General features: G+C 36.9%; 1 protein-coding gene across 11 annotated transcripts in view; it reads left to right on the top strand.

Annotated features, from left to right (window-relative positions):
• HEPACAM2 (HEPACAM family member 2) overlaps positions 1-27,220 on the top strand; it is a 53,627-nt gene extending 26,407 nt beyond the window's left edge. For 5 of the 11 annotated variants that reach the window (XM_036864452.1, XM_036864453.1, XM_036864459.1 and 2 more), the window contains exons 4-10: positions 8,441-8,737; positions 18,695-18,820; positions 18,910-18,934; positions 19,027-19,064; positions 20,430-20,503; positions 23,501-23,610; positions 26,462-27,180. In XM_036864452.1, the coding sequence (XP_036720347.1) occupies positions 8,441-8,737; positions 18,695-18,820; positions 18,910-18,934; positions 19,027-19,064; positions 20,430-20,503; positions 23,501-23,610; positions 26,462-26,477 (686 nt within the window). In that variant the 3' untranslated portion in view covers positions 26,478-27,180. Of the gene's footprint in view, positions 1-8,440; positions 8,738-18,694; positions 18,821-18,909; positions 18,935-19,026; positions 19,065-20,429; positions 23,338-23,500; positions 23,615-26,461 lie in introns of those variants that run through there. The other 6 variants (XM_036864454.1, XM_036864460.1, XM_036864455.1 and 3 more) reach the window with 5 other exon arrangements.
• The last annotated feature ends 778 nt before the right edge of the window (positions 27,221-27,998 follow it).

The following is a 27,998-nucleotide window of genomic DNA, read 5'->3' as shown; positions in this document are numbered from 1 at the left end:
TTTTTCAACTAGATGAAGCTTAACAATAAAACCGAGCCGCAGAAATGTGGCAAGAAAAGCAACTTCTGGGAAGTGGAGTACAGTGGTGTGATACAGTTATACAATAATTGTTTAATTAAGCAAAATTAAGATAAAAATGGAACCATTGAATCTTAAAACTGGAAGCTATCCTATATTTTAGCAGAAGTGAGAAAATGTGACAATGAAATGTATGAGAATGTCTTAGATACTATAGGAATGTATACAAAGGAGTTTAGTGGCTAGGCACGGCACTCTGGAGCCAGAAATCCTGCTTCTACTGCCTTACCTCTCTTGTGCCTCAGTTTCTTCAACCATATAATGGTGATAATGATAGTACCTACTTCACAGAGTTATTGTTTGGATTAAATCTGTTACGATATGTCAATTGCTTAGAACAGTGATTGGCCCATAGTAAATACTATATAACTGTTGGCCATTATTATTACTATAATATTATGAGTCTATGGGAATTCAGAGACGAAAACATTACTTCTAGCTGGAGAGAAGGCTTATTATAGAAAGTAACATTTGAGATGGACCTTGAACAATGGGTATGAATGGGGCAAGGGGAAATGTCTGTAAAAAACATTTCAGGCAATAGGGACAGCAGACACAGACACTAAGCAGAGGTCAAAGTATTTGGCAAATGGTCCAGTTTGGCTAGAGTGTAGGATACAATGAGAAATAGATAGAGGTTCCCCACTCCCTTCCATCAGAAAGTAGAGCGTTCCTATGAAACCTTGTGTAAACCGAAATGGTATAAAGTGAATAAGCAATTGCCTTACGACATGTCTTGCTAACGGATGCACAAAATAAAGCACAGGTGCTCACAGACGCAGTTCAAAGCTATGGAGCCTTCATGCGGAGATGCTGAGTGTAGTTCCCTGGGAAGGGGCTTGGTGGCGCCACTTTCGCTGCTGGGGTGCCCACTGCCTCTAAAACGGCTCCTGCAAAGCAAACACTGAACGCTACTTTTTACTTTTCATCTTTTTTGTGAAAGCAAAAATCCTCTTCAGATTTCTTTCAGTCAGCTAAAACAGGTACTAATGTAGGTCTTTCATAAAAGCCAAGTGGCGTAAAGCAAAGTTTTGGAAAGCAGAGGATACCTGTATATTTGAGTCAGATTAGGGGGAGCTTTGAATGCCAGGCATTACTTGGTAAACAATGAGGAAAATTATTTTTAAAGCAAAGGTTCAAATTTTTAAAAAGACTACAGAATGTTTTATAAATAAATACACACATATTCTAGACTAAATCAAGAAATGTTTGTCAAGAGAGCACATTTTTCAAAATAGATCACAAATGTCATGCAATTATAGAAAGAGTGTTTATAGGAAAGGGAAAAAGGGAGGTAGGATATATTTTATTAACCTATAATACAGAGAAAAAAAGTCACCAATTTTGAACTACGTACAGTGATTAAACATGTCTAAGAGCAATTTGAAAGCATTTTTTTCTGAAAAATATTGTTCACACAGAAATAGAAAAAACTTCCTACATTGACTGTGTAATTCACCTCTGGTGTAGGGGACTCAGGACTAACTGCTAGTCCAACCTGGTTCAGAGTTCAGTGTGTCAAAGATGAACAGAGAAACAGAAACAGAGGAAATTCTATTAAAGATTGCCAAAGAAGAAGGAAATTACAGTTTTTCACCAAAAAATACCAAAACACCACTCACTAGAAGCAAATTATATAAGATTTATTACAATCATTAGTTATATTGTGAAAATATTCCGTCTGCCTTAAAGCACAAGGCGGAGAAATAGATTTACAAAGTATAAACTGTGACTCTCTGCACAACTAGCATTGAATTGGAGTGAAAAATTTAGATTTGGCACCATCTATTATACATGTAGTCATATTCTTGACTGAATAAGGTTATTCTGACATGAATTAAAACTTCCATTCAACTCCAGGTAGCACAGACCTAAGCATTCAAGGTACTTGAACACAGTGAAAGAAAATGTGAGCAGACAAATGGAATCAAATCTAGGGCTATATAGACACATCCTTACATTGTTCTTTATTATTTGGTCTAAATGGTTTACATTCACATAGAAAACGTACAAAATGCAAAACAAGATATTAAACCCAGCCAGATATCATCTGCTGAATATTAATTTGGAGGAACCATCATTCAATGTGGTAAGAGCAGAAGTAAGATCGTGTTGGAGCATTCTTTGTCCACTGAAGAAAACCTGATTTTATTTTGTACCAACCATGGACTCTAGTAAATACCATGTCCTTTGGAGAGTGTAGTGGATAGCACGGTGTTATGAGCCTAAGCTGTCCATTCAGACTGCCACTGTCAACCTGTGCGTCAGTTTCCTCATCTCCTTATCTACACTGTCTCAGTGTAAGGCTAATACCTATCTCTAGAGGGATAGGGAGGATTAAGTGAGATTTTATGTATAAAGAAGGCAGCGAGTGGCACATAGGAAAAACTCAATAATGTTCGCTCTTTTGCTTTTCCTCTTTTTTTGTCTTATTTTTTTTTTCCCTTGGAGCCCAAACTATGCGGACATAATTGGCAACATGACAGCAAGAAGTTGTGGAAAGCCTGGGTAATTTAGAAGATACCTGCAAAGAGAAAACTGAAAGAATACTTTGAAAAGAACTTTCTTCCCCAGACGTTACCGTTATTTAACACATTTTATTTTTCTACATGAAAATATTTTCTTTACATGAATTCTTCTTATATCTATTTATGTCACCATCTATTTACCTATCTTTAAACTTTAGCCATAGATTTAAATGAAAAATTCCTGGGGGAAATTGCATAAGCAATTACAGGTACATGAAAGTATCATTTGCATCTTGAAATACACTTTTGCTTTGCTATATAGTTTAGTTTTATCTGGCAAAGTGAAAATAAGATCTTTCTTTCAACATGTGCAAGTTCATGCCCTAATCTTATAATTATCACAGAATATGGTGATACACAGTGTGTAAAGTATTAAAATGGGGGGAAAACCATAATCACACCTGTAAATGTTAAATATTATGCTTTAAACTCCTAAATCCTCTTTCCTTTCCTGTGTTATTTGAAAGAATTAGAATATCCCCATCTGAATCAGTTCAGATTTTACAGGACATATCTTCTATTTATAGACTGAAGTTTCTTCTTTGTACTCTTTTAGACATAGTCTATGGAAATCTCACAGAGAAACACCTGTCATGAGTAAAGACTAATGACAGGTAGTAGAAAGAAGAACACTTAGAAAATTTTACAATGTGGGTTCCATTTCCACATTGTAAAGATGAATTATCTAGATGATTTAAGATTTTTTACTCTTACTATGTGGTAATTGTGAATAGAGTGTTAATAATTTATTTTCATGATTATTTTTGCATTCAAATGCAAGAACCTTCACTTGGTCAACATCTCATCTTATTGATCTTATTCACTAATTCATTCATTTATTCACTCATTCACTTATGGTTTGATTTGATTCAGAAATCAAACATCATGGTCTTGTTTGTGCTAAGCAGTTTTTACCTATCATGTAACATACAGAAACACAACTCAGATTCATTATTTTTTTTTACTGTCACAGTTTTAGCCATTTTGTTGTTTGTTTTTGTTTGGTTTGGTTTTGGTTTTGGTTTGGGGTTACAGGAATTAAATAAAATACGTAATCTGAAGAACTGTCATTTACCCTGTTGATACGGCATCAACATGCTTTCAATCTTTATTATTCCATGCAAACTGAGAATATGTGCTTTAGTTGATGTTGTTCCCACTTCTCTTTCTTCACCTGGTTATACCCTCCTCTTCCTTCACAATATCATCTTCTCCAGAAAGGCTGACCTGCCCCCGACCTGGTCTCACATCTTCAGTGTCACTAAGAGGTTTGCTGTGCTCCTGCAGCACCCCATGCACGTCTCTCCCCTGGAACTCACTGCATTATGTTTCCTTGAGTCTCTTACACTCATAAGCACCTCAGGCCAATATAGGAGCTCCGTGTTATTCATCTTTGTATCCCTTAGGCAATACTTGACACAGATTAAGAATTCAATAGCGGTTTCTTGAATTTGGCTAAAATGGACCAGATTATCTTTCTTCATATCCCATTCAGATTTCAGTGTTACTTGACGAAGCTGTAGGAAGACTAAATTCCCATTATAACAGCTTCTTAGTTATAGTGCTCTGGCCCTTCATTGTTATGTTTTGCTTTGTTTTTGTTTTTTCTGACCTTTAGCAAAGTTCCTCAGTAATGTAAATGTTATATTCCAATATTCCCCCATAGAGGACCACATCATAATTTAGAATTTCAGCATGAATCACCTCTTCTATTTTCTTAAGGCGCTGTTTCTATGACAATTTCCTTCATGAAAGCAGGAATTATTTTTTATTTTGGCAGAAAATATATAACAAAATCAAGAGTGACCATATATTTATGAGGTTATTATGTCATATTGGTATTGGCCTTGGTGGAATACAATGTCAAGCCAGTAATTCAGGCTAGTAGCTACTTGCAGTTCATGAAATGTGTATGCCTTCCAGCTCTGTTGTAAATAATAACCCAGTAACTGATGCATTTTGTGTGCAACATATGGCACTGCTGCAGGGAAGTGCTCTAAGTGATAAAAATTAAAGAAAAAAGGTCATTCACAGTAAATACTTACCATCTGCTCCCAAGCAGGGTGGCAAGCAGCATCATGATGGAAATTTAGGTACTGTTCCTGCCCAGCCATAAATTGTTAAAGAGAACAGATGATATGTATTTTACAAGTCACTCAGTAAACAGCCATTCCTGAGGCAAAGGGTTCACTTCTATTGGGAGTTCTCTGCCAAGGGCAAGAAACTGAACCACAGTCAAAATAGAATTATCCTTCTGCTTTCATCTTCAATGTCAGAGGCCACACTGGTTGAATCACTCCAAATGTCTTCAATTGGATTGCTCATTCCCATGAATAATATACTAGGGTGCACTTCAAAGTAAAGGATGGTCAGCCTGACGTGCTAATGAGAAGGAAATAACATCATAGTATAGGAAGAAGAAAATAGATTGTAAGCTGTAGGTAGAGTGTGATAGATAGATAGATAGATGATAGATAGATAAATGATAAATAGATCAATCCGTGTGTGTGTGAGTGTGTGTGTGTGTGTGTGTGTGTGTGTGTGAGAGAGAGAGAGAGAGAGAGAGAGAGGTAGAGAAAAAAGACTTAAAGATCATACACTGAAATATGGATATTCGTTCTCTGAGATGTAAACAAGTGAGTTTTCATCTTCATTCTTCTCTGGAATTTTAGGATTTTCTGCAGTGAACATGTATTTCTTATAAAATCAGATAAAATATGCTACATTTTAAGAAATCATATCAGAAGCACAGAACTTAAATTCTTCAAGGTGTTAGCTTCCAGGAACTGGAAGAGGTGCTTGTGTGGTGGTTGGGGGAGTTTGAGGTATTTGATGCTGACTCCGAAGAGCCACATATAGCATATAATTAAGCAGACAGAAGAGAAAATATTATGCCAATCATGAAACTCAATAAATGAGGAAGTAGCAAAATCAAAATAAACATGAGTATAGGAAAGAGGAACTAAGACAATCAGATTCCTTTCTTTAAAGACATGTTTTGTTTTAAACTAGAGTGATCATTAAATTAGATAATCAACCTTATTCACCAACCTTGGCTCTAAATTACTGTGGGCTTTCTCTGCAAATGGAATCCACTCTCCAAAATGGAAGAATTACTACTTTTGAGAATATTCCATTATGTTGCAAGGTCCTAAAGCAATTCCAAATGGGAAGTTCCCCAAAAAGTTTTGAGTAATGTCAGCACACTTTGAAAGCAGTATTTCTCATTTTTATGTGTGTTAAATTGTCAAACAATTTGTTTTTATACTCACATTCTATAAACCCTGAAAACAAGTGGGAAGACAGAATATACTGAATGACCACACTTCTCTTCCTTTTCAAGCCTGCCTCTCTGCTCTCAGACTTTAACCTTTGTGACAGACTAGGGGCTTTTGCTGCTCCAAACCTCTGTTGATTCCTCCCATTGGTTTCCTACTATGGGAACCATAGCCAGTGCCCGCCAGTTGGTGGCCTTTGCTTCCCTAATGTTCTATCAATGCTGACAACTTGAGGGAACTCTGCTGCTGCACTGGGTCTGAGATAATAGCAACAGGAACCACCATGTATAAGATACCTCAGGTCTCCTCACAATGCCTAGAACAGTATCATGCGCACAGTAGCATCTCAATATTGATTTTGGTTGAGTGAGTGAAAACAACTTTTCATTCCCATTACACAATATTATTCAGTGGAATTCAGAATAAGAGTGTTTTATTTTACAACACACAGTTCTAAAACAGAGGTTTTCCCCTGAGACCGTATCACAGCCTGAAATGAGAAAACAGTACGACAGGGTTCTAGTTCAGTCACAGGAAAGGGGCATTCATTTCTCTTCACTTTAATGCTCCATCTCCAGTTCCTGATTACTTCGAATTTGAAGGTACTTCTATGTTTGCTTTCTGAAAGCAGGATCATCTCATGTATACGTATTAGTATAAATCTACAGGTTTCCTTCAGTTGCCTCTGTGTCTTTAGGAAGTAAATATGTGTAAAGTGTACGTCCTCTAGCTAAATATAATTTATTGTTTTGCACCTTCCGTTTCTGTTGTATCTTGGGAAATTTGTCTCCCCAATGGTAGATTGGTCAGAATATGCTGACATAATGGAGAACCATTCTGGGAATCTGCAAATTTGGGGTTGGATTGCCAGTATCCAAAATAACTTTAGCATGGCATGAATCATGGTGTTTCAAATGTAGCACGATTGGCAACCAGTCATCTAATCAATCTTTTTATAGTAAAGGTGAGGAAAGTGAGACCCCCCCCCCCCGAAGTCTAAATGACTTTTGAAGAACACTTTACTAATCATTGAGAAAATCGGGATTTAACCTCGTTATCCTACTGTCTAATCACTACATTATATTATTCCACACAATGAGAGATGAACAGTCGTTACTTTTTTTTAAATCAGCACCTTTGAGATTAGGTTATATCTGAGCAATCCATCCATAGCCTTATCCAGTTTATAAATTCCTTGAGAGTAGGAACTGTGTCTTACACATTTTTTATCTCTCACATATTAAATATATTACATAACACTTAGTATCTCTCAAACAAGTATTTTTTGATTGATTACTTGATTAACTGAGTAAAGAATTAATATATAATTAGACAGTAATTTATTGTAGAACAAATAATACAGTTAGAAAACCAGAAACTATTTTGATATAAAAAGTTATACCACTCAACAGTTTTTTTGGAGAGGTAATATGAATAATTAAATACATATATTTTATAGTCCCAGAGCTGCTATTTAACAGCTATGTGACCATGGGAAAATTAATTTTTTAAATATCTCTTCCTTCACGTTATAATGGGAATAGTAACATTTACCTTATGCGGTTGCTTTAAAGATTAAATGTGGTTGTCTGCATAAGTACTTAAAGTGTCTTCAGATGGTGAATATCCAACAAATATCGGTTATGGTCAGCTGAAAAATGAGCACAATAATGCCTAAACCTTAAAGTTTTTAGAATATAAGTCAGGATATATACTGAATGAGAAAAACCTATCTAGCTGGGGAATATTTTTTAAATCTCTCTTTTTATATGTTCTCTGAAGAAATCAGTGGGAAATGTGTCTTTATCTGCAGGCAATCTGGTGCCATAGAAATAGCAAGCTGCTACAGGAATATTGCAGTGTAAGGAAAAATACCAGGGGATATCCATGATTAAGTAGTTTATTGATGATCAATGAATATTTGTTGATGATAATGAAGATGTGTTTTTTCCAAATGGAATCTATGCTTAGCTTGTGGGAGGAATTTTTTTAATTCTTTAAACTCTTAAAATGTCATGAAAATATAGAATACTCCTATATCTTTTTGCACAAATTTGTGTTCCATGTGAAACTGTGTAACATAAATATTTGCATGAACTGTCCCAGCACTTAGAAGAAAAGTAGATAATACTCAAAGAAAGGTTGTCAAAGAGAAAATAGTGGCCATAATCTATTTTTAAAATGCTTTTAAGTACAACTGCAGTTTCAGAAAGATGGAATTTGTCTAACAAGATTGCAGATTTATCTATACGTGACTCAAAAGCTTAGCACCACAATCATGATAACAGTGTCTATAAAATTATATCCTAAGTTTTAGGGCTTACACTATTTCAGATAAGTTCAATCACATCTCAAATTATTTCCATTTCCATGGATACTAGAATAAAACACTTTTAGGTCCTTATCATTTACTGGGAGTCTAAATGAATACCTATTTGCCCATGTTTAACATGAGGACTTTCATGGAAAATAAAATGCTGCTAAGCTCTCCCGAACTCAAAAACTATGTTGTGATTATTTATGTCACCCCTTTATTTCTTTTTTCAATTAATGTAGATGGACCTTATGGACTTCAAGTTAATTCTGATAAAGGGCTAAAAGTAGGAGAAGTGTTCACTGTGGATATTGGAGAAGCCATCTTGTTTGATTGCTCTGCTGATTCTTACCCTCCCAACACCTACTCCTGGATCCGGAGGACAGACAATGTCACATATGTCATTAAGCATGGGCCTCGCTTGGAAGTTGCATCCGAGAAAATAGCCCAGAAGACAACTGACTATGTGTGCTGTGCTTACAACAATGTAACTGGAAGGCGAGATGAAACTCATTTCACCATCATCATCACTTCTGTAGGTGAGTGTGATGTAAAAGGTAGGGATCCCAATGAAACACAAATGCACGATAGCCTTCCTCTACTCCTATTTTATACCTGTGTGGAAGAGAATATCATTGTGGGATTGTTCATATACTCTGAGAAACTCTTTCCTGAGTTAACTAAGCCATGGTTTCTAAGAGTCAAAGAAAGAAAACCCAAAGAATAATGGAGAGAGAATTCAATTGCTAGCTCTGAGGGGCTATAAAGAAAAAGGGAATTCAATAAATTACTTCTAAATGTATATTCTTGCTTTCCTGATTTTACAAACAGGAATATAAGAGAAGAGGTTATTCATTTAAAAGGTTTATATCTACTGTTGCATTAGGTCAGATGAATACATCTCCATGAAATCTGGTTTTCCTATCTGGCTCCCTTCTCACTGTCCTTCACAGGCTTCCCTTCTTCTTTCACCATTTAAAACCTGAAATCTGAAATCTGTGGGCGTTCACAATAGGGGTCTCAACACCTTGGAAACTACAAAATTTTGTAAGTCTGTGAAATCTGGCATTTTCTAGAAGTCATCTGATTTTCAGAAAGGTCATCAATCCAAATAGTTAAGAATCACTGCCTAAAATATTTATGTCCACCCAAGTCCCAACTTTCTGAGCCTTCTCTTTTCTCTCTACAGTATGATTTCATTCTCCTGTATGATTTCATTCACTCCCGTGGTTTCATGTGACACTGGTACATCCCAAATCTTTATCTTTAAAGATCTAAAACTGTATTCCCAGTTACCTTCTAAATGTCTCTACTTTCAAGTGCCAGAGGCAGCATACTGGTTCAATATATCAAAAATGAAACATCTTCTTTTCCCCCAAATTGCCATTCTTTCTGTATTCCCTGTTTAAATGAACGGTCCTAGTATCTACCAACCTTAGCCAGAAAACTAAACGCCATCCCAGACTCTTTTCTCTTGCTTATTGCCCTGCCTAACATCCAGTCATCAAGTTTCCTTTCTTTCTATCTCTCAAGCCCATTCTCTTCTCTCCTTCTTCCTTCTTCTCCCTTTTTCTCCCCTCCTCCTCCTCTTCCTCCTCCCCTTCTGCTTTCTCCTCTGCTTCCGCCTTCTTCTTCTTTTCTCTGTCCTCTACTGCTACTACTTCTACTGCTACTGTCAAGTCCTTCTTAGACTCTTCTTTGCATACAGATGAAGACAAGCCAGATTCCACCTGGGGACAACCTGGGGACAGGCTTGGACAGGAAGTGGTGGTCAGGGTTCCTATGATTGGTAGAGGAACAAGTTTGCAAAAGGCACCACTCATTAATACCTTCTGCATTGGTGTCTTCTCTTTCTCTGTCTCTACAGCCCTGCTGCCTAGAATAGGGCCCGTTACATAGAGAGAGTCAGTACATGTTTTTTTAATATATAAAGCAAGAATATAATCCTTGGAATTCTTAGGCCAAATTTTGCAGTACTTGGCCTTTGGACCATGTGCATCAAAATCACCTGGGGAGGTCTAATAATATATTTTCATTAAGATACCTCAGACCTATCAGATCAGGACCTGGCAGCTAGGATCTTGGATCTGATTATTTAGCAAGCACAAGTGTGACACCCACTTGTTTGAGGTGGTTTTTTTTTTTTCTCCATAGCCTTTTGAATTTAATTTAAAACTCTTTAACGAGCCGTTGAGAATGATAAGACTATTAAAAATCTACAGATTGATAAATATATGGTAGGTGGGGCCTTCCCAAGACTCCTTGAAGTTGAGGGTATTCATATTTGCAAAATCATTTGAGTACATTAGAATTTACATACTGGCATGGTGAGATTTTGTTTTTTATCATATGAAGAAAATACCACACTCTCTAGAAGAGTGGTATCCAGTGGAACTTTCTGCAATGAAGGAAATGTTTGATGTCTGCTCTATCTAGTATGGTAGTCCCTAGCCTCATTTGACTTTTGAGCACTTAAAATATGGTTATGCCACTGAGGAACTGAAGCTTTTATTTCATTTTATCTCTATTAACTTTAATTTAAATGTAAATAGCCACATATGTCTAGTGGCTACCATACTGGATGATGCAGCTCTAGAATTTTTACCTGAATTATGCTTCACTTGGGCAGTAGTTAATAACATATTTCCCTTATAGGTCCCAAAAGCATGTATGTGTTCAGGGTTATATAAATCAGGCACTCATTCATTCATTATTTAACACCTATTATGGGCCAAATACTAGGGTAAGCATTGAAAGTGCCATTTTAAAAAAATAATTCCTGCTAACAAGATGCTCACAACTTAATATGGATGGCAGGCATGTATGTAAACAGCTAGCATTCTTTGCTTTCTATTTTACTAAATTTTTAATATGATTTAATGAGCTTTTTACCTCAGTGGTTAACTGAAACATAATTTTGAAACACACCATAATTAAATATATAAAATAATTTTGTGGCAATCTGGATGTTATCATAGACTTGTTCCTCATGCTCACTGCAAGTGAAAACATGGCTATAATATGTAGGTGCATACTGCGGTGAAGCCTTTCTTACTACCTATACTTTCTCCATTAATATTTAGCCAAGATATTGTCATAGTATCAGAAGCCCCCAATATTTGATTAAGATCTTATTACCAAGGTCCAAAGACAGCTACAATCTTAATATCAAATAGTTACCTTTTGTAAAATCTAAAAAACCTGTTTGACCGGTACAAAGACCAGACATTTGTTATTATTGTAAATAAGAAGAGCAGGTGCTTATTTTTCAGAAGGATTCAATGTTGTCAACATTCATAACCTCTTTGTGGCTTTTAAAGCTGTTTTCCAATCCCCAAATGTCCACAGATCTTAAACAGCAGCAAATGGCAAAGAAAATGAGTAGTATTGATGTGTTTTAAGTATTTGATTTTTTTTTAAAGCTTTCCAAATGAATTAATCTCTGCAATGCAGATTAAGGGTACACCAAGCTACAGTGAAAAAAATGGACATCTCTTGTAACTATCAATTGAGCACTTACTGACCATCCACTTTGATGAGCTACCTATATTAATATCTGTGGAAAATTTGAAATAATTCAGAGGGATAAGATACCTGCCTCTGAGATATTTTCAAAACCAAGTTGTGTTTGGCATAACCAGAGTCCAGTTATAAGAAATAGATGAACATTTGTTTTTAATGAGGCAAAGAATGTGGCCAATCAAAAAGTCTCAGCAATAAGAAGTGGGAGGCAAAGGAAAAAGGAGTCAAAGATGACTCCAGGGTCACAAATATGGAAAGAAAATAACAAAGTCTGGAAATAATCAAAAGTTTTATTAGGGACTTTCAGCTGGGGAGAGGAAGACTGGAGAATGTGACAATTAGCTCTCTGTTTCCCTGCCTGTGTAAGACTAGACCAGATGGTGCCTTCCACCTCTGTGGGCTATGATTCACATCTAATTTGAGATATCAGTTGACCTTTCTGTATCTTAGTAGAGATATCCTAAAGAAAACAGGGGAAATAGGCAAATTCACACAGCTACTTGGTAATAAAATAGTATCTAAATTCAAAACCCTTTTTTTAACCACTGTATATACTGTCTCCCTGGATGTTCTTGACTGAGAATATCAATATCTAAAAGATATGTCACATATATACAAGATATGTCACATATATGTACAAGATAGTGTGTATTTTCTTATCATCTTAACTAACTTCATGCTATATACAAAGATACTCTGGTTTGTCCAGACATGTGTATACTTTCATACTAGTGAGAAATTATGAAATATCTGTAACTAAAAGTAACAGCTAGCATATAAGTTTCAAGGAAAGAATAGCAATTAAAGTAATAAATTAGCATTCATATTTTGGAAAAAGAATGATTTTATTACTTTAATTAAAGACTTCCTTGAATGCAAGTGTCCCTACTTTAAAATTTAACTGAGCCTAAATCACTATTGTGACCTGCAATATGTATAAAATGAAAATGTTTATGATCAGAATGCAAATGTTCACATTTAATGAAAACATTGCACTGTATACATTATTAGAGTTCTCAAGAGCCACATGGCCATAGTTTGAGATTTAGCTATAGTAGAAATATTTTTGTACATGATTCTGCAAAATCTACAATTTTTTCATATCTATTTCTATTGCACATCTTTTCATAAAGAAGAGAATGGGAAAATGACACTACTCCTAGGCAGAAAGATAAATTTACTGATTTCTTCTAACTACCTAGAAATTTCTCTGGTTAAGATCTCCAGGAGGTGTATTTCACTTTGGACCATGGGATATAACAACTGAGATTAGCTACAGCCCTGACATCCAGACCCTGAAACGTTAGGTGACATCCCATGAGCATCTAGCATAGAACCACGGTGTCTGTCAGGTGGGGCCGTAGTAGAGTGTGGAAATAGCATGGCCCCCCAGTAGGGCACCTTCATTTCCATAGGGACATGAATCAGCGGCTGTAATCAGCTAACAGATTGGATGGGAGAGATCTCAGGACTCCATTCTGATCCTGAAATAGACACGCTGACTCTAGCATACGGCTATCCTGTTTTAGGTGCAGTCTCTCAAGCAGCAGGGTTGCAATGGATACCACACCTCTTGCCTATATTTGCACTTAATATGTTATTTCATTTTATTTGTTTGTCAAAGGAGGGGGCAAATAGCATTTGCACTAGGGCTTTGGTAAATGAGTCAGTCATGTTTAAATAATGGGGAGAGTGGCATGCTATGTGCTAAAGAGTACAAAACTCTCTGAAAGGAGGAAGAATGGGGCTCCTGCAAGTATCCAGAACTGCACTTGGGATCCCTATACATTCTTTGTGGCAATAGGGTTAGAATTTCCCTGTTGACTTATTTTCAAGTTGGGTTCTGGAAATCCATCTCTCTAAAACACACTTGCCTAGAACTGAGACCACGGCAGCTGTGCCCCTTGATTTGATCCCGGAGATATCTGGCATTTTTATTTTGTGAATTTCAAATGCTGGACCTGGTAAATCTTGTGTGTTCTGGTAGAGAGAAGCAGTGTTGAGCATAGAGAGCCAGGATGCTCTAGAAGAGAAGGGGACCCAACAGGGAAGATCATTTGTTCTGAGAAAAGGACTATCTCTATTCTTCATTCTCCAGGGAAAGGACACTTGGCCTTTGCCATAGCCAAGGTTTTAAGCTGACAGGTGCTGGTCACCTCAGGGTGGTTCTCTGATGGAGGGCTAACAGAGGCCAAGGGAGAGAGAGGAAAGAGGGCAATAAGGAAGGAGTCTGAAGAAATAAGGAAATAATGGTAAAGGGAATGAGTTGGATCCTCTGTAGGACAGAATGTACAAATTCAGTCATTTTAGGAAACAAAATAAAAGGGACAAAAAGGTAAAAATGGAGAGGGGAGGAGATGTATCTTATATAGTGTGAGACATCCAGTCATTGTATGTTAAACCTATTACAAGGCATCAGAATCATGGAAGTGCCTGGCAAAGAGCTGATGTATGCCATAGTGTAACTTCAGCATTAGAATGAGAAATACTCTGAAATAATACTTATTAGCATATTTTCAAGTTTAAGGGGGAAAAAAACAGCTGACACTACAGTAAAATATTTTTCACTGTAAAATTCATTGTTGAAACTGGACTAGAATAATTAGCATTGAATTTTTTAGAGACTAAGGGATATTGAATTTTAGTGAAGGCAGTCTGGCTATCAAGAAATGAGAGTCAGAGCACATCAAATCTGGTGTTAGAAAAGGTTGGAGGAAAAACTGAATATATTGGGGGCTACCTGCCAATTATGAAAACCATTCTTGGGCTTCCCTGGTGACACAGTGGTTAGGAATCCGCCTGCCAATGCAGGGGACACAGGTTCTATCCCTGCTCCGGGAAGATCCCACGTGCTGCGGAGCAACCAAGCCCATGCACCACAACTACTGAGCCTGCACTCTAGAGCCCGTGAACTACAACTACTGAGCCTGCGCTCTAGATCCCACGAGCCACAACTACTGAGCCCACATGCTACAACTACTGAAGCCCTCGCACCTGGAGCCCGTGCTCCACAACAAGAGAAGCCACCGCAATGAGAAGCCCGTGCACCGCAATGAAGAGTAGCCCCCGCTCGCCGCAACTAGAGAAAGCCTGCGCACAACAACGAAGACCCAATGCAGCCAAAAAATAAATAAAAATAAATAAATTTATTTAAAAAAAGAAAAAAAAGCCTGTGGAAAAACCATTCTTTGACCATGAATCAACAGCAAACAATTAAATTTGCAGTCAGGGAAAAAACTATGTTCCAGTCCCAGTTCTAGGACTTACTGACTGTGGCCAATATTTTCATTTCTCTGAAACTATTTCTTTATCTGTACCTATAAATGACACTTTAAATTTCTTTATTATTTTCATTATTACTGATATGACATATCTGTACCAAATAAATGGGAAACAAATGTACATTTGGTTTTATATACATATAATGCACATACATTTAATTGTGCATATCTGAAAATTGTGTAGTTTTGATTTTAGTATTGGATCTAAAATAAAGAAATAAGAGAATTCTCTTGATAAAAGTGGTGCCCAAATCATAGGCTGTGTCTTAAATCATGCCATTTTATTATTTAGCATTTCTTAACAATTTTTTCTTCTTTATTACTTTGCTTTTGTATCACTGCTGATGTCTCAAGAGACCATTCTGTTTGCCTTTATCTTATTGACAACCACAGCAGAGTATGGGTCCTTCTGAATTTATACTTTAGAAGCATGCGCCTATATATATGGTCATTTTTTTAAAAATCTCAACAAATTTCAAAAGATTTATATCAAGCAGAGTATGCATTCTAAATAGAGTGGAATTCAACTAAAAAAATCAAGAAAGAAAACTCCCAGGCATAAGGAAATTAAACAATATGCTTCTAAATAATCTCTAGGATAAATAAGAAATCGCAATGAATATTATAAAATATTTTGAACTTAATAATAATGAAAATACTTTTCAAAACTCAGGGGATGTTGTTCAGTTAATAAGATTGTCCACACATATGAAAGTGATGGATAAATTGTTGATTGTTACACTTAAGAGAGTGATGGAGATGATAATACAGATTAAATTTAAAAGTGCATTGTTTCTGTAGCCATTACATTACATATGGTGAAAAAAAATTGAGTTCTCCCAGTATTCAAAATCTATTTTCCAATTTAGCAAAGAAGTCATTCACATCACTGTTAAATGAAATTCCAACGAATGTCATTGTTGTTTCACTTTCATCTTAGTAAATATCAGCCAACATTCATGTTGAAGCTACACTTGTTCATCTATGATGTAAGCTATCTCTTTGCTGAATTGGATAGTAACCAAGCATTTATTTGAAGTCTAATTGTTTCAAAGCATGATTGAATCTCACCCACAGGTTGAAAATACAAGAGTTCAGCAAAAATCAACAAAAGCATTCCATGAGAAGCAATTAGATATATGGAATTAACAATAAAGAGTACTGCATAGGGGCTTCCCTGGTGGAGCAGGGGTTGAGAATCCGCTTGCCAATGCAGGGGACACGGGTTCGAGCCCTGGTCTGGGAAGATCCCACATGCCGCGGAGCAACTGGGCCCGTGAGCCACAACTACTGAGCCTGCGCGTCTGGAGCCTGTGCTCCGCAACAAGAGAGGCCGCGATAGTGAGAAGCCTGCGCATCGCGATGAAGAGTGGTCCCCGCTTGCCACGACTAGAGAAAGCCCTCGCACAGAAACAAAGACCCAACACAGCCAAAAATAAATAATAAATAAATAATAATAATTAAAAAAAAAAAAAAAAAGAGTACTGCATATTTTATTATTAATTCTAAATTAGGCTACACATCCTTCATATCAGTAAAATTTATAACTTTTGTATGTATATATGTGCATATAATTCTTTTTGATACTCAGTTACTAGCATACCATTGGGTATAGTGTCCTATTTACATAAACTTCATGTAAAACTCTTTGGCTGCCTCAAATCATATAATATCTGAGCAACAAAAGAACTTAAAAACCAATCATTCTAGCCTCCTCATTTTACTACTGGGAAAATCCAGACCCTTAGAGTCAAGTGGCTCATTCAAAGCTGCCCAGCTCTTTAGAGAGAACAAACCTGTGAAGTAGGAGCACAGTATCTGAAGAAAGGCTAAGACCTCACACAGAGATCACCCAAATGCTAAAGTAGCTACAAACTAAAAGCTCAGCATTCTAACGGTGGGAGAATATAACTTTTCCTACAAATTATTAACCAAGAGAAAAGGAGGAAAAATAATATTTCTAAATAAGTTTTGTGATGTTCTGGTCTAGATCAGAACCAATAAATTGCCATTCTAGTCCATTTTATACTACCTTGCATTTATTTCTTCCACCCAAAGCTAAAAGGAGTTTAACTTAAAATCTGTTTAAAAGCAATAAATATTACACAGCTATTGTAATCCCATAAAAAGAACATTTTAAGAACACAATTCTCTGAACGCATATCAGAAATTTATAAATATACCATCTGAGATGGTAAAGATTTTTGGTGATGAAAAGCAACCTGCTTAAACTCTTAAGGACTTAAAGGGAATACAAGAACAGCATTACGTGGGAAAATTAGAGGAGATATCATGATTTCCATGACTTTTTAACTGGAGTTTAACATATATGATCTACACTACATTATGAAAAGATTCTGGGAAGATTAAAAAGTGAAAACGTTGTAGGTAGAAAAGCTGAGAGAGTACATATAGGTCCACAATGAAAGAAGGGAAAGATTAAGGTTTCATCCTTATCTTGGCTGCTGGAGACCTCAGTAGAGGCTTTGTGGTGGAAGACAACAGGGTGCCAGCTGGATATTTACTGCAGAGTTGAGTCCGCACCATGTTCTTCACCACACCCAGATGCTCCAAGCTGTTCTCCACCATGGCAGAAGGGAAGTGACATCCCATAACTTTCACTCCCACATTAAACTGGACAGAGACAGGCAACTGCCACCATTCATTTCCACATCAGTGTCTGATTCACATGATAACATGGAAGACATCTGTTACTTGCTTTTGTTGGAGGCCACACAACTTTCCACTTTATAGATTAACTCTCTGACTAAGCATGTTATAGTCTGGAACTGGTGTTAACATTGCCATACTTAGTAAGTTTTGTCAAAACAGCATCAAAGTGAGGCAGCACAAAGTGTCAAGAGTCTGGGGGCACATCTGGACGCTGCCACTTACTACCTGAGTGACCTCAGGCAAGCCCCACATTCCCATCTCTAAGTGGGGATAATAATAATAACATTACCTCCCTAATAACATTGTTGTGAACATTCCATGGGTTAATACGTATCATGTGCTCTTAGAACAGAGTCTGATGTATTATAAGCACTCAGCAAGTGTTAGCTTTTAGCGCTATATTTTATATAGGAATATTAACAAAAGGAATGACTTGCAAAACACAGTGAATTGTAATCAAAGGTGGGACTTTAAATGTCTTATTGAGAATCACACACGCATTCTATTTTAGGGATTAAAATTTCTTTATTGGTCAAAAATTAGTAATTATTTGAAATGAACACCTCCCCTCTCGCACCTTTAACCACATACCACTGCCCTAGAAAATCCACATACCTGAACAATGTTAAAAGAGTGAGATGGAAAGAGAGAGAGAGAACAACCTAGCATCTGGGGATGTTTTATACAGTGAGATCCAACAGATCCAAGCTAAATGCTGGTGAACACTACTGAAAAGTATGACATGAGCTATTTGCTACATCTAGTACAACATATTGGTATTATCCTGGGCAGCTCACCACATTTCCAATCACAAATATCCTTAGAGAGTTTAGTATGTATTCTAAAATAAGTGCCTGCCTTCTGTTCAGTCTCACTCAGACTTCTCTCTCTCTCTCTCTCTCTCTCTCTCTATATATATATATATATACACATTTGCAGTACTGTACCGTTTAGGATTTATTTATTTAGGATCAATTTATTATTGATCTTTAATAAAAATATATTTGTCTTTTTATTTAGGAATAGAGAAACTTGCACAAAAAGGGAAATCATTGTCCCCTTTAGCAAGTATAACTGGAATATCACTCTTTTTGATTATATCCATGTGTCTTCTCCTCCTATGGAAAAAATATCAACCCTACAAAGGTAGGTTAAAATTAGAAAAAAAATTTTTGGAATGGTTTTATATGTGTACTAAAGTGTATCTTACTGTGTTTTTTCTTTTTTGGTTTTAGTTATAAAGCAAAAGCTAGAAGGCAGGTAATGCATATGTTTCTATGAAAATAATTTTTCTCTTGAATGCTTTTTCCTCAATGATTAAGACTGACAGAAACACCAATTTGTCTTTTCAGGCCAGAAACCGAATACAGGAAAGCTCAAATGTTTTCAGGTAATGGCTGGGCTGAGAGGGGCTGTTATCAATATTAATGTATATTAATATATATTGTTGATATTAATTATATATATAAAATGTGCTATTGACATAACAGAATTCACATGAGAAAATACTAACACTCCCTTCCCAGGATGACTGCCCTCACTTCACAAAGTTCTATCCCTTGTATTAGTTTTATGTAAGTCACACAGGTCTGTAAGATAAGCCTGAAAGGCACTTTCAACTCCATTTCACAGGCAAGAGAACTAAGGCTCAGAGAGACTGTCACTTGCCCGCCATCACTGAGTTCTGCTGAATCCTGTTCCATTGATCCTCTTATTATTTTGAAAATGCCCAAGGGTTCTCTCACTGTGTCAGTTCCTAAAGCAGATACAGTGCTGGCAGCTCCTTCCCAGGGAGAAGAGGAAAGGGAGGTCCCACAGGTTTGCTGCTTCTCTGTCCCCAGCGGTGCCCCTCACTTCTGACTCCCTACTGAGTTGTTATAAGTTAACAGTGGGGCTTTTGCTCAGGCCTTGGAGTCAGAGGAGCTGGATTTCTATCCCATCTGTGCCACTTTCCCCCAATGTCACTTTGGGAAAATTAATTATTTTTCCTGACCTCAACTCATCTATACAGTAGAGATCATAACTTCCCCTCAGGGTTGCTCTGAGAATTAAATCCAGTAATGTAGGTGGAGTGCCTAATACAATGCCTGGATGCTCAGTAAACATGGGTCTTCTTCCTCTTGTCTAGTTCTTTCTCACAAATGATAAACTGTCGGAGTTCAGAAAGGCCCCAGAGACCATCTGGTTCCTCCCAACCACCCCATTCCTGTCATTTTACTGATGATAGTTTAGGTGACATTGGACTTGTTTTCTGTTTTGTATGTATGGGCAGCAATAGTTGCTTATTTATTCTTATTAGTCCTGGTGGACTCTGTTAGATCTAGCAGAGTACAGTAGATATTATGGGTGGATTAAGAGCTGCTGTGATTGACAGATTGAAGCCTTGGTGTTTATAAGTCTCTGGTAACTGAGGGTTACAAAGGACAAGGCTGCCCACATGTGTTTATATAATGTATATATATATATATTATATATAATATATATTAACAGTGTATTAATATATAATACACTGTTTCCACATCAGACTTTAAGAATAATTGTCCCAATTCAGGTTCAATTCTGAGCTTCAACAGGAGTGATTTCCAGTACTATTTAGTGGCAGCATGACTATAGGGGATTAAGAAATGTTAAATTGGTTTTATACACATACCACTTGAAGCAAACCATGAAGATAAGTTTTATAAATGTTTTTTAAGAAATAGCAATAGCAATTTGAGGCACTTGGTTTGTAAGTAGTGTTTGTTTTCCATTTCAGGCCACGAAGATGCTCTGGATGACTTTGGAATATATGAATTTGTTGCTTTTCCAGATGCTTCTGGTGTTCCCAGGGTTGGTTTTCCTAGTGGCTGATTAGCCCAGAAGTAGCATTCTGCTTCACCAGAGGTGTAAGCAGCATTCATTTAAGCATGTGGGCAGTGTGGTCAAATGGCTGCATTACCCTCAGCAGTGTTTACTCACTCTGTAATGAATGACCTTGCCGGATCTGGGGAGCTAAAGCATCTTTCTCAGCCTCTATCAATAAAGCTAACACAAATAAGGAAGTTACACGAATTCATAAACATTCTTTACCTGGTAGGCTCAGTGAAGAGAGAATTAACTAGGTTGAAGGTCAAGAGAAGTGAATAAATAGGGGACCAAGAGACCCTGGTTTAAATAATTCTGCGTCATTTTGATGACTGCAGCCTGTCACTTCACTGACTCTCTCTGTTGCTCAGTTTCCCCTTTATTTCCTCCTCATATCTCATGAGGACATTGCAAAGACGATTATACCCTTGAAGGTACCTTATGCTCTTCAGAAGAAAGGTACCATATAAACCCGAAGTATGCAGGTACATATCTTTATTTTTTCCTAAAGGTGCATGAGATGTGAGAGCGGGAACTTTTATACAGTTGAAGCCATTTTTTTCAGTCCACAGAGACAAGGTTTTTTAAGCAATCAGTTTTGTTTAACAGGCAAGCAGAATGTTTCTCTGAGCTAATCAGCTCATTAACATTTTTACAGATTTATGTACAACCGATCTTTCCTCTGTTTCCTTATTCCCCTATGATAGTTCACTTAAGGAAGGGGCCAGAAACGGACTACTTGCCTCTGGGCATTTTCATTTCCTTTTTAAAAGAAAACTATCAATATTTGTTGTTAGGGATTGGTTACCTCACTTGTTCAGAGAATTCTATATAAGATTCTAAGGTTCACGCAGTAAGTTACCTGGCCACAGGCTTTAGTTCTCAAATGCCACGTGAGTAATGGAGGGGGATTGATTGGATTTCATCCTCCTATGGGTGAGTCGCAGCACCAGTGCCCACATCATCACAGATGAAGAGAAAAACTGCATTGCAAAAGCTTTGCAATGTCCTATTCAGTCTCAGGCAGGATTGGCTCACCCTTCACTTCTACAACCAAAAAGACAAAAATAAATATTTGGTGGATCAGTTATTTCAGACAACTCCTCACCATGGCAGAAAGCACCCCTCTCAGGTGTGGCTTTTAAATGGGAAAGCAGGAAACTGAAGAGCTAATAAGACTTAAAAGTGGATTTTGAAGTCAGTTTTTATTCCTAGGAATGCATTGGAAAGGAGTGAGATCTATGTAGGAAACTTTCAATTTAGCCTTGCAATTAATCAGTACTCAGTTTCAAGATTTTATTGAGAGGACCCCTATTTGCTCAAAATGCTACAGTTCTAAAGAACCTGAGGCAGAGAAATGAGTGTTTGATGACGTATCAGAAGCCCCGCTTATATCTGTCGTAAGTAAAATAACTCGACTTGGAACTATGCCCATCTTCAATGCTGAAAACTCCTGAGGAATCAGCTGAGGTCCTTCACTGGTGGTTCCAGGTGCTTTGGGAAGAAGTGAGAAACCAACACCAACAACCCAAGGAGCAGAAGGACCCAGACATGAGTAGGAGGATCTGTGTGAGAAGCAGCCAGAATGGCAGTTATGTGTGAAGATTAACAGCTAAATGCAACAGTTTTGAGAAGAAAAGGAATAATAATAACATTACCAAGATCTCAAGATTGAAGTTAAGAAGGGAAATAAATTGATTACTAACTTTTTGAGTTTTTAAAAATCAGAATCATCTTTTAGCTTGTCTTGATACATGTACAGATGAGTACTCCTCCTCTCTCTACTTACTGTACATTTCATTGCCCATTTAGCACTTCTTTTGGGGAATTGGACAGAAAGCAATGGCATGAAATGAAGAAATTTATTACTTGCTAACAGGTCTAATATCAGGTTAGTTGAGTAAGTTAGTCATTATCTATAGATTGCTTTTATCATAGCCCCTGAACACCTCTATACCAAAGAAAATCAAGAGTTGATCTTAAGTAAAAACTCTAAACCAAAATCCCCTTGACACAAAAATGATAGGATGAATCACCTATTCAGTCCTAGGATAAATAGCCTAGGACTGCCATGAGAGCTTTAACAAGTAGAATAGAAACAGGCAGTTTCCAGAAAAATCTAAAGCTAAGATATTCCAAAGTAACCTAGCAGGTCAAATGAGATAAAGAGCTCTTCAGATGATTCATCAAGGGCAGAGTCCTCTAGGTGGATCTGTATAAATATAAAGGACTGAAAGTGGCCAGAAGTACGATGAAAATAGAACAAGTTTGGGATGAGGAGGGGAACCAGACTTTAGCTAAGTAATTGGAAAACAGTGTTTACAAGAATAACTATCAAATATAAGGAATAGGAGTTAATGAAACATGAATAACAGTTTCAATAAAATACATGTTGATTTTAACCAGACAGACATACACTGCTATACTTTCCACATTCATCCAAGCCTTACTTTTTAGAGCCCATTACTGCATTCAAACCAAAACATCTTCTTTTGTGTGTTCTGTATTTCTTGGTACTGTCTTTACTAACTTGCAATGTGATGAAGGCTTCTGGCTGTAAGTTATTCTTTTTTTCTAAACCACCCTTGCACACATGATTGGCGATTAGTGTCAAAAAGGTAAGACTGAGATGTAATATAAAGGATAGTAATATATGCTCTTTGATTCTAAGCTATCCTGATATCTTCTCTTTTGCTATTTTTTTCTACTGTATTTACAGTACTGCCAGCTTTTTTCTTAAATGGAGAAAAAAAGTGATAGTTTGTCCAGCTATTCCTCTTCTGACCTCATAGCTATGCCACTGCACAAACTACCATAGGGTAAGTGCAGGGAACTGTAGCAAGGAGGAAATGGATATTGAAGGGAAGTTAAATAGTTCTGATTTTCTAATCTTCACCTCTTCCAGTTGTTTTCAACTATGCAACGTAGTGGGAATACTATTTACTAGTCTGCCAATTTTTTTTAACGTGCCACATTTTCTAGATGTCAACGAGATCTGTTCCAGCCTCTGATGGTGTACCAGGGCAAGATTTGCACAGTACAATTTACGAAGTTATTCAGCACATCCCTGCCCAACAGCAAGACCATCCAGAGTAAGTATGAACTTGCATTTGATGATTCTACGTTGAAAGGAGTCAGCATTCATCCCCAGCTGTCCCCAGAGTTTATTGAAAGGCTCAGAAGAAAAAAATATGAAAACAGGAAATTAAATTATAGTTCCTGTACATTTGAACACACTTTCCCACCTGAAAATAGTTTTAATAAATAAAACAGGCTAACACACAAGTATCTTCTGGGGCCATGTTCTTGGGCCAGAGGACCAGATGCAGAGCTCTAGAATCCAGCATTTCCCCCAGGGAATCCACATCTTGGTAAGAAAGGGGTCTTTAGACCAGTTCTCAAGCCATCTTGGTTATCTTGATGATTTTCCAGTGACTGTGGTGGTTTTAAAGCCAGTGATCTATCACTACAAATAGGACCAGGAAAAAAATGAACCTGCAAAATGTGCCCAACAGTGTCACCATCAAATGCCCACCTCTCACAGATTCAAAGCCGTCTACTCCCAAGTGAATAAAACCACGCGAGGATTGGCCTCACGCCCAGAGAAGTAAAACTTAAGCTGAGGCCAAAGCCAGGAAACTGCTTATCCAGTTAACCTCGGGGCTGACACCAAACAGTCGCCTTCCCTTCCCATTTGAGGAAAACTAAGCCTACAGCCTTTTGAAATAATGAAATGAACTTCCCTTTTGTGGGGGCTGTAGCTGCCTGCAGGCGTAACTGCCACAAATCATCTTCCATCATTTCTTTATTTGTCATTTATTGACTTTGAAAAGAACATCAATAACCACACACAGGAACTTCCCCTTTGGCAAAAGAAACAGTTCTAGTGAAGTAATTCATGCACACCTCTGGGTAAATACCAAAAAGAACAGCTAGCTGTGGATGAATGCATGGGAAACGGTCTTCCGGGGAGGAGACCCAGTCCTGGGGGTACTATGCAGTCATTTAAAGGCTAAATAAGTGGCGAGAGCACCTCAGAGGACCCCATCAGTGCATTCCTTCTTGTCTCAGGGAGCCTGGAGAAAAGGGAGTCAGGTAAATTAGGAGCAGACTCTGATGGAACTGGGAGCCTCTGGTTTGACAAGAAAAGAAAATTGCTTTATAGCATTATGTTATTAATCTAATAGAACACAATAGTGGAATGTTATTCCATGACAGTTAAAAGAAAAACCTCTAAAATGATATCTAACCCTCTTTACTTTGGAGAATAGAAAATGAAGGGGTATTTTTCTTTGTTAAAAATAAGGAATATAAAGAATTTTGAGAGTATGTCTGCTTCCTAATTTTAAGATTGTATCCAATCAAAAATGTTACCCTATTTAAATTCATTTGTTTTTCTATATGTCCTTTATTCTATGTATCTATTTTTCCAGTTAGCCTGCAAACAAACCAAATGAAAACTTGAGGTTTATCTTTTAAGACTCCTAACAATGAAATAAATGATGATTTTAAACTGTGGAATATGGCAGCTGTAATTTCAGAACACCAAATAAAGTGATTCGGTGGGTTTTGCATGTGAAAAAAATGATTCCTTAAATTAAAAAAAAAATCATCCTCTGAAATTAGACTGCTTTCAGACATGAGCAATGTATTTAGAATTTCTTGGGAGTATAAAATTTGATTTCAGAAACAAACTTTGAAGGTTGAAAATAAAGCAGAAAAGCTCTTTTTCCAGCACATAAAGGACTATTTAACTGCTACTGAGGACATGCTCCTTCCAGGGGCAGTGCATGCAAGAACCCCCTGATACTCCCAGCCCCAGTGCCTTCCCCTCCCCATCTCCATAGCCTCTCTCTTCTCACCTCCTTCTGCCCCATCTTCTGAGGAAGTTGCCCTTTGTGTGTCTTTGTCTGGACTTTACCTCCATCCTGAGATGTCTTCCCTCTCTGAATCTGCCTTCTCTTTTCTTCTCTTTCTCTGTAAGACTGTCTCCCTTCTCTCTAATATCTCTTTAAAATTTTTCCTCCTCTTTCTCTCTTTCAGCTCATCCTAAAGAGGAGCCAACATTTTTACAAGTGTTGTTTTCCTTGAATACAGATGTGTGTTACCTATTCTAAATTTTAAAAACAAACAAGTAGAATATTTTCTCTTTATTTCATTAGAAACTGTTTTGCACTTGTTTTATTTACAATCAATCCACAAACATCTCCAGGTCATTAACTATGTCCTAGGGACAGAGATTAAATAAGATTCAGTCTTTTAAAGATTTCATAGCTTAGTGGGCTCCTCTTTGCTTATTTTAACTAAAGATCAGTGATCCTCAGTAGAATAAATATTCCTCAATAGAATAAACATTCCCTAAACATTCAGAGACCCTTTTTCTTTCCTATGGTTTTATTCTCTAGGTCCAATTAAATTCAAAGATCAATTTCATGAGTAATGCAGTATTATAGGTGGTTAGTGAATCTCCCCCATTCCCAAAGTAAATGTGCCAGGTCTGGGTGAAGAACTGTAATTTCCTGTTTTCTTTTACCTCTATTTGACAGTTGGTTCTGAGATAGAAACACAGCCAAAATTTTTTTCCTTTGGCTCTTAGACTATTCTACCAGTGTTGTTTTCATTACTACATGCATCTATTACCTAACTGAACTGGTGTTTAACAAATTGGTAAGTTGGCCTGTGTTCATATTCTGCTACTCAGCCCAGTTATTTGTTTATTGAACTTATGGCTACATTTATTTAAATACTGTCTGTTGACCTCATTAAATGCTCTTGGCACAGTTTGTTTTGAACTCGACTTGCTCACAGGACATCCAAGTAAGTAAACCTTTTAGTTTCAAAAGGAAATTATCTACAGAATTTAGTGATTGCTTACTCTTTATACTTATTGGTTTATAAATGTAATTTTCTTAAACTAGTTCAAAACACTAATATTATTTGCAGCTGTGGAAAAGAATAAAAGAATTTAAGGTTCTTCGACCTGTAGACCTGGAAATCTATAGAACATTTTACACGTCTCTTCGCCAGGTGAGCATTCATGGGCAAAGCAATGCATTGAAGCGAAATAATGAAAGCACATTTTGAGGAAAAACAGTGAAAATGTATATTCATCCGGAATCAGTGAAGGAATCAAACCCAATACCTCTTACTCATCACTCCTTTTAATGCAGAATAGAGTCATTTATAAAAATCAGACTGCAGTTTTTCCAGCATACACACAATGCATTGTGCTACAGAGGAGCATGGTGGGGAAAGAGTTCTCAGTGGACAGTCTATTGCCCTGACGGAAGGAAGAAAAGGACGGGACTTTCCAATTACTTTTTTTGTATCAAGTTTCCTACAAAGCTCAATTAGTTCTAATCTATATGTTCCATTTCATCAGCATTGACACTATCCTATCTAACCTACAAATGTGGAAACCTTATATTTGTAAAAATTTCAGCAGGCTTTGTTTTATTAAATTCTCATTACTGCTAAGATTGCTATATTTTTTTATGCCATTCCCAAACTTCCTTCTTGCTATTTGTACCACAGAATAATAAAGATGATTGTCACAAAAGCAAGACTGTGCCTTCTAGGTTGTCAATCACCAATGGTGTTTTTGAAAAGACTTATAAAATGCTGAAGGAAATGACTTAGAGTCTTATTTTTATTTTTGTTCAAAGAAAGATGGATTCAAATAAATTATTCTGCTTTTGCTTTTATATGGCCTTGATTCTTTGTCTTTTAGAGTAAAAATTTTACATAAAATAACATTATAGAATTAGATTTTTTATCCTTATTTCCCAATGTGCATCATAGAGAGCTACTAAAATAAGACTCTTGCACTCACATGACTATTTACTTTCAGGCTTGAATTTTTTACTTTATTGAGTTGTGGATTCTACTTGTATATTGCTGTAGTTTAAAAAATCAGTTAGAAACCAAACAGTAGAATTAAGAAACACCATTTTATAACCCCCAAATTAAATAACTGATTCAGATAACAATGATCATTAGTCAAGACTGCTAGACAAAAGGTACCAGATAAAACTACCAAGGGTTAGGTTGCAGAAACTCTGTGAGGGAAAGGTGATGTGAGACCTAGAGAGAAGCAGGTATACAGAGTGGCACGGGTAACTCTTCAGGGTACAGTGAGGCCCAGGGAGTGGGAATGGAGCAGTCATCTGAGTCTTGTAGATCTTGAAGGTGAAAGATTATGTCAATTTATGTTTACTGGCATTGGCTACAGACACTCTGACCTGCCAAGGCCACTCTAGAATTTTATTCTGGCTAAATAAAGGTAGAAACAACCTAAACATGCAACAATGGGGGATTTAAAAATGACGTTAGTGACATTAGGTCCATACAATGATTCACCTTGCAACTATTAAAAAAGAAGAAATATGACTATATTTTCTGACTTTAAGCTACGTCTCATGGCCTATTATTTTATACAGGAGAAAGAAATCAAAAGAATAGCATTTCTTGCAAATCAAAA

The sequence above is a fragment of the Balaenoptera musculus genome, chromosome 9 (assembly GCF_009873245.2).
Source record: "Balaenoptera musculus isolate JJ_BM4_2016_0621 chromosome 9, mBalMus1.pri.v3, whole genome shotgun sequence".
NCBI classification, from domain to species: Eukaryota; Metazoa; Chordata; class Mammalia; order Artiodactyla; family Balaenopteridae; genus Balaenoptera; species Balaenoptera musculus.
Note: the sequence above shows the minus strand (reverse complement) of the source record. Positions and strands in the feature narration are given on the sequence as shown.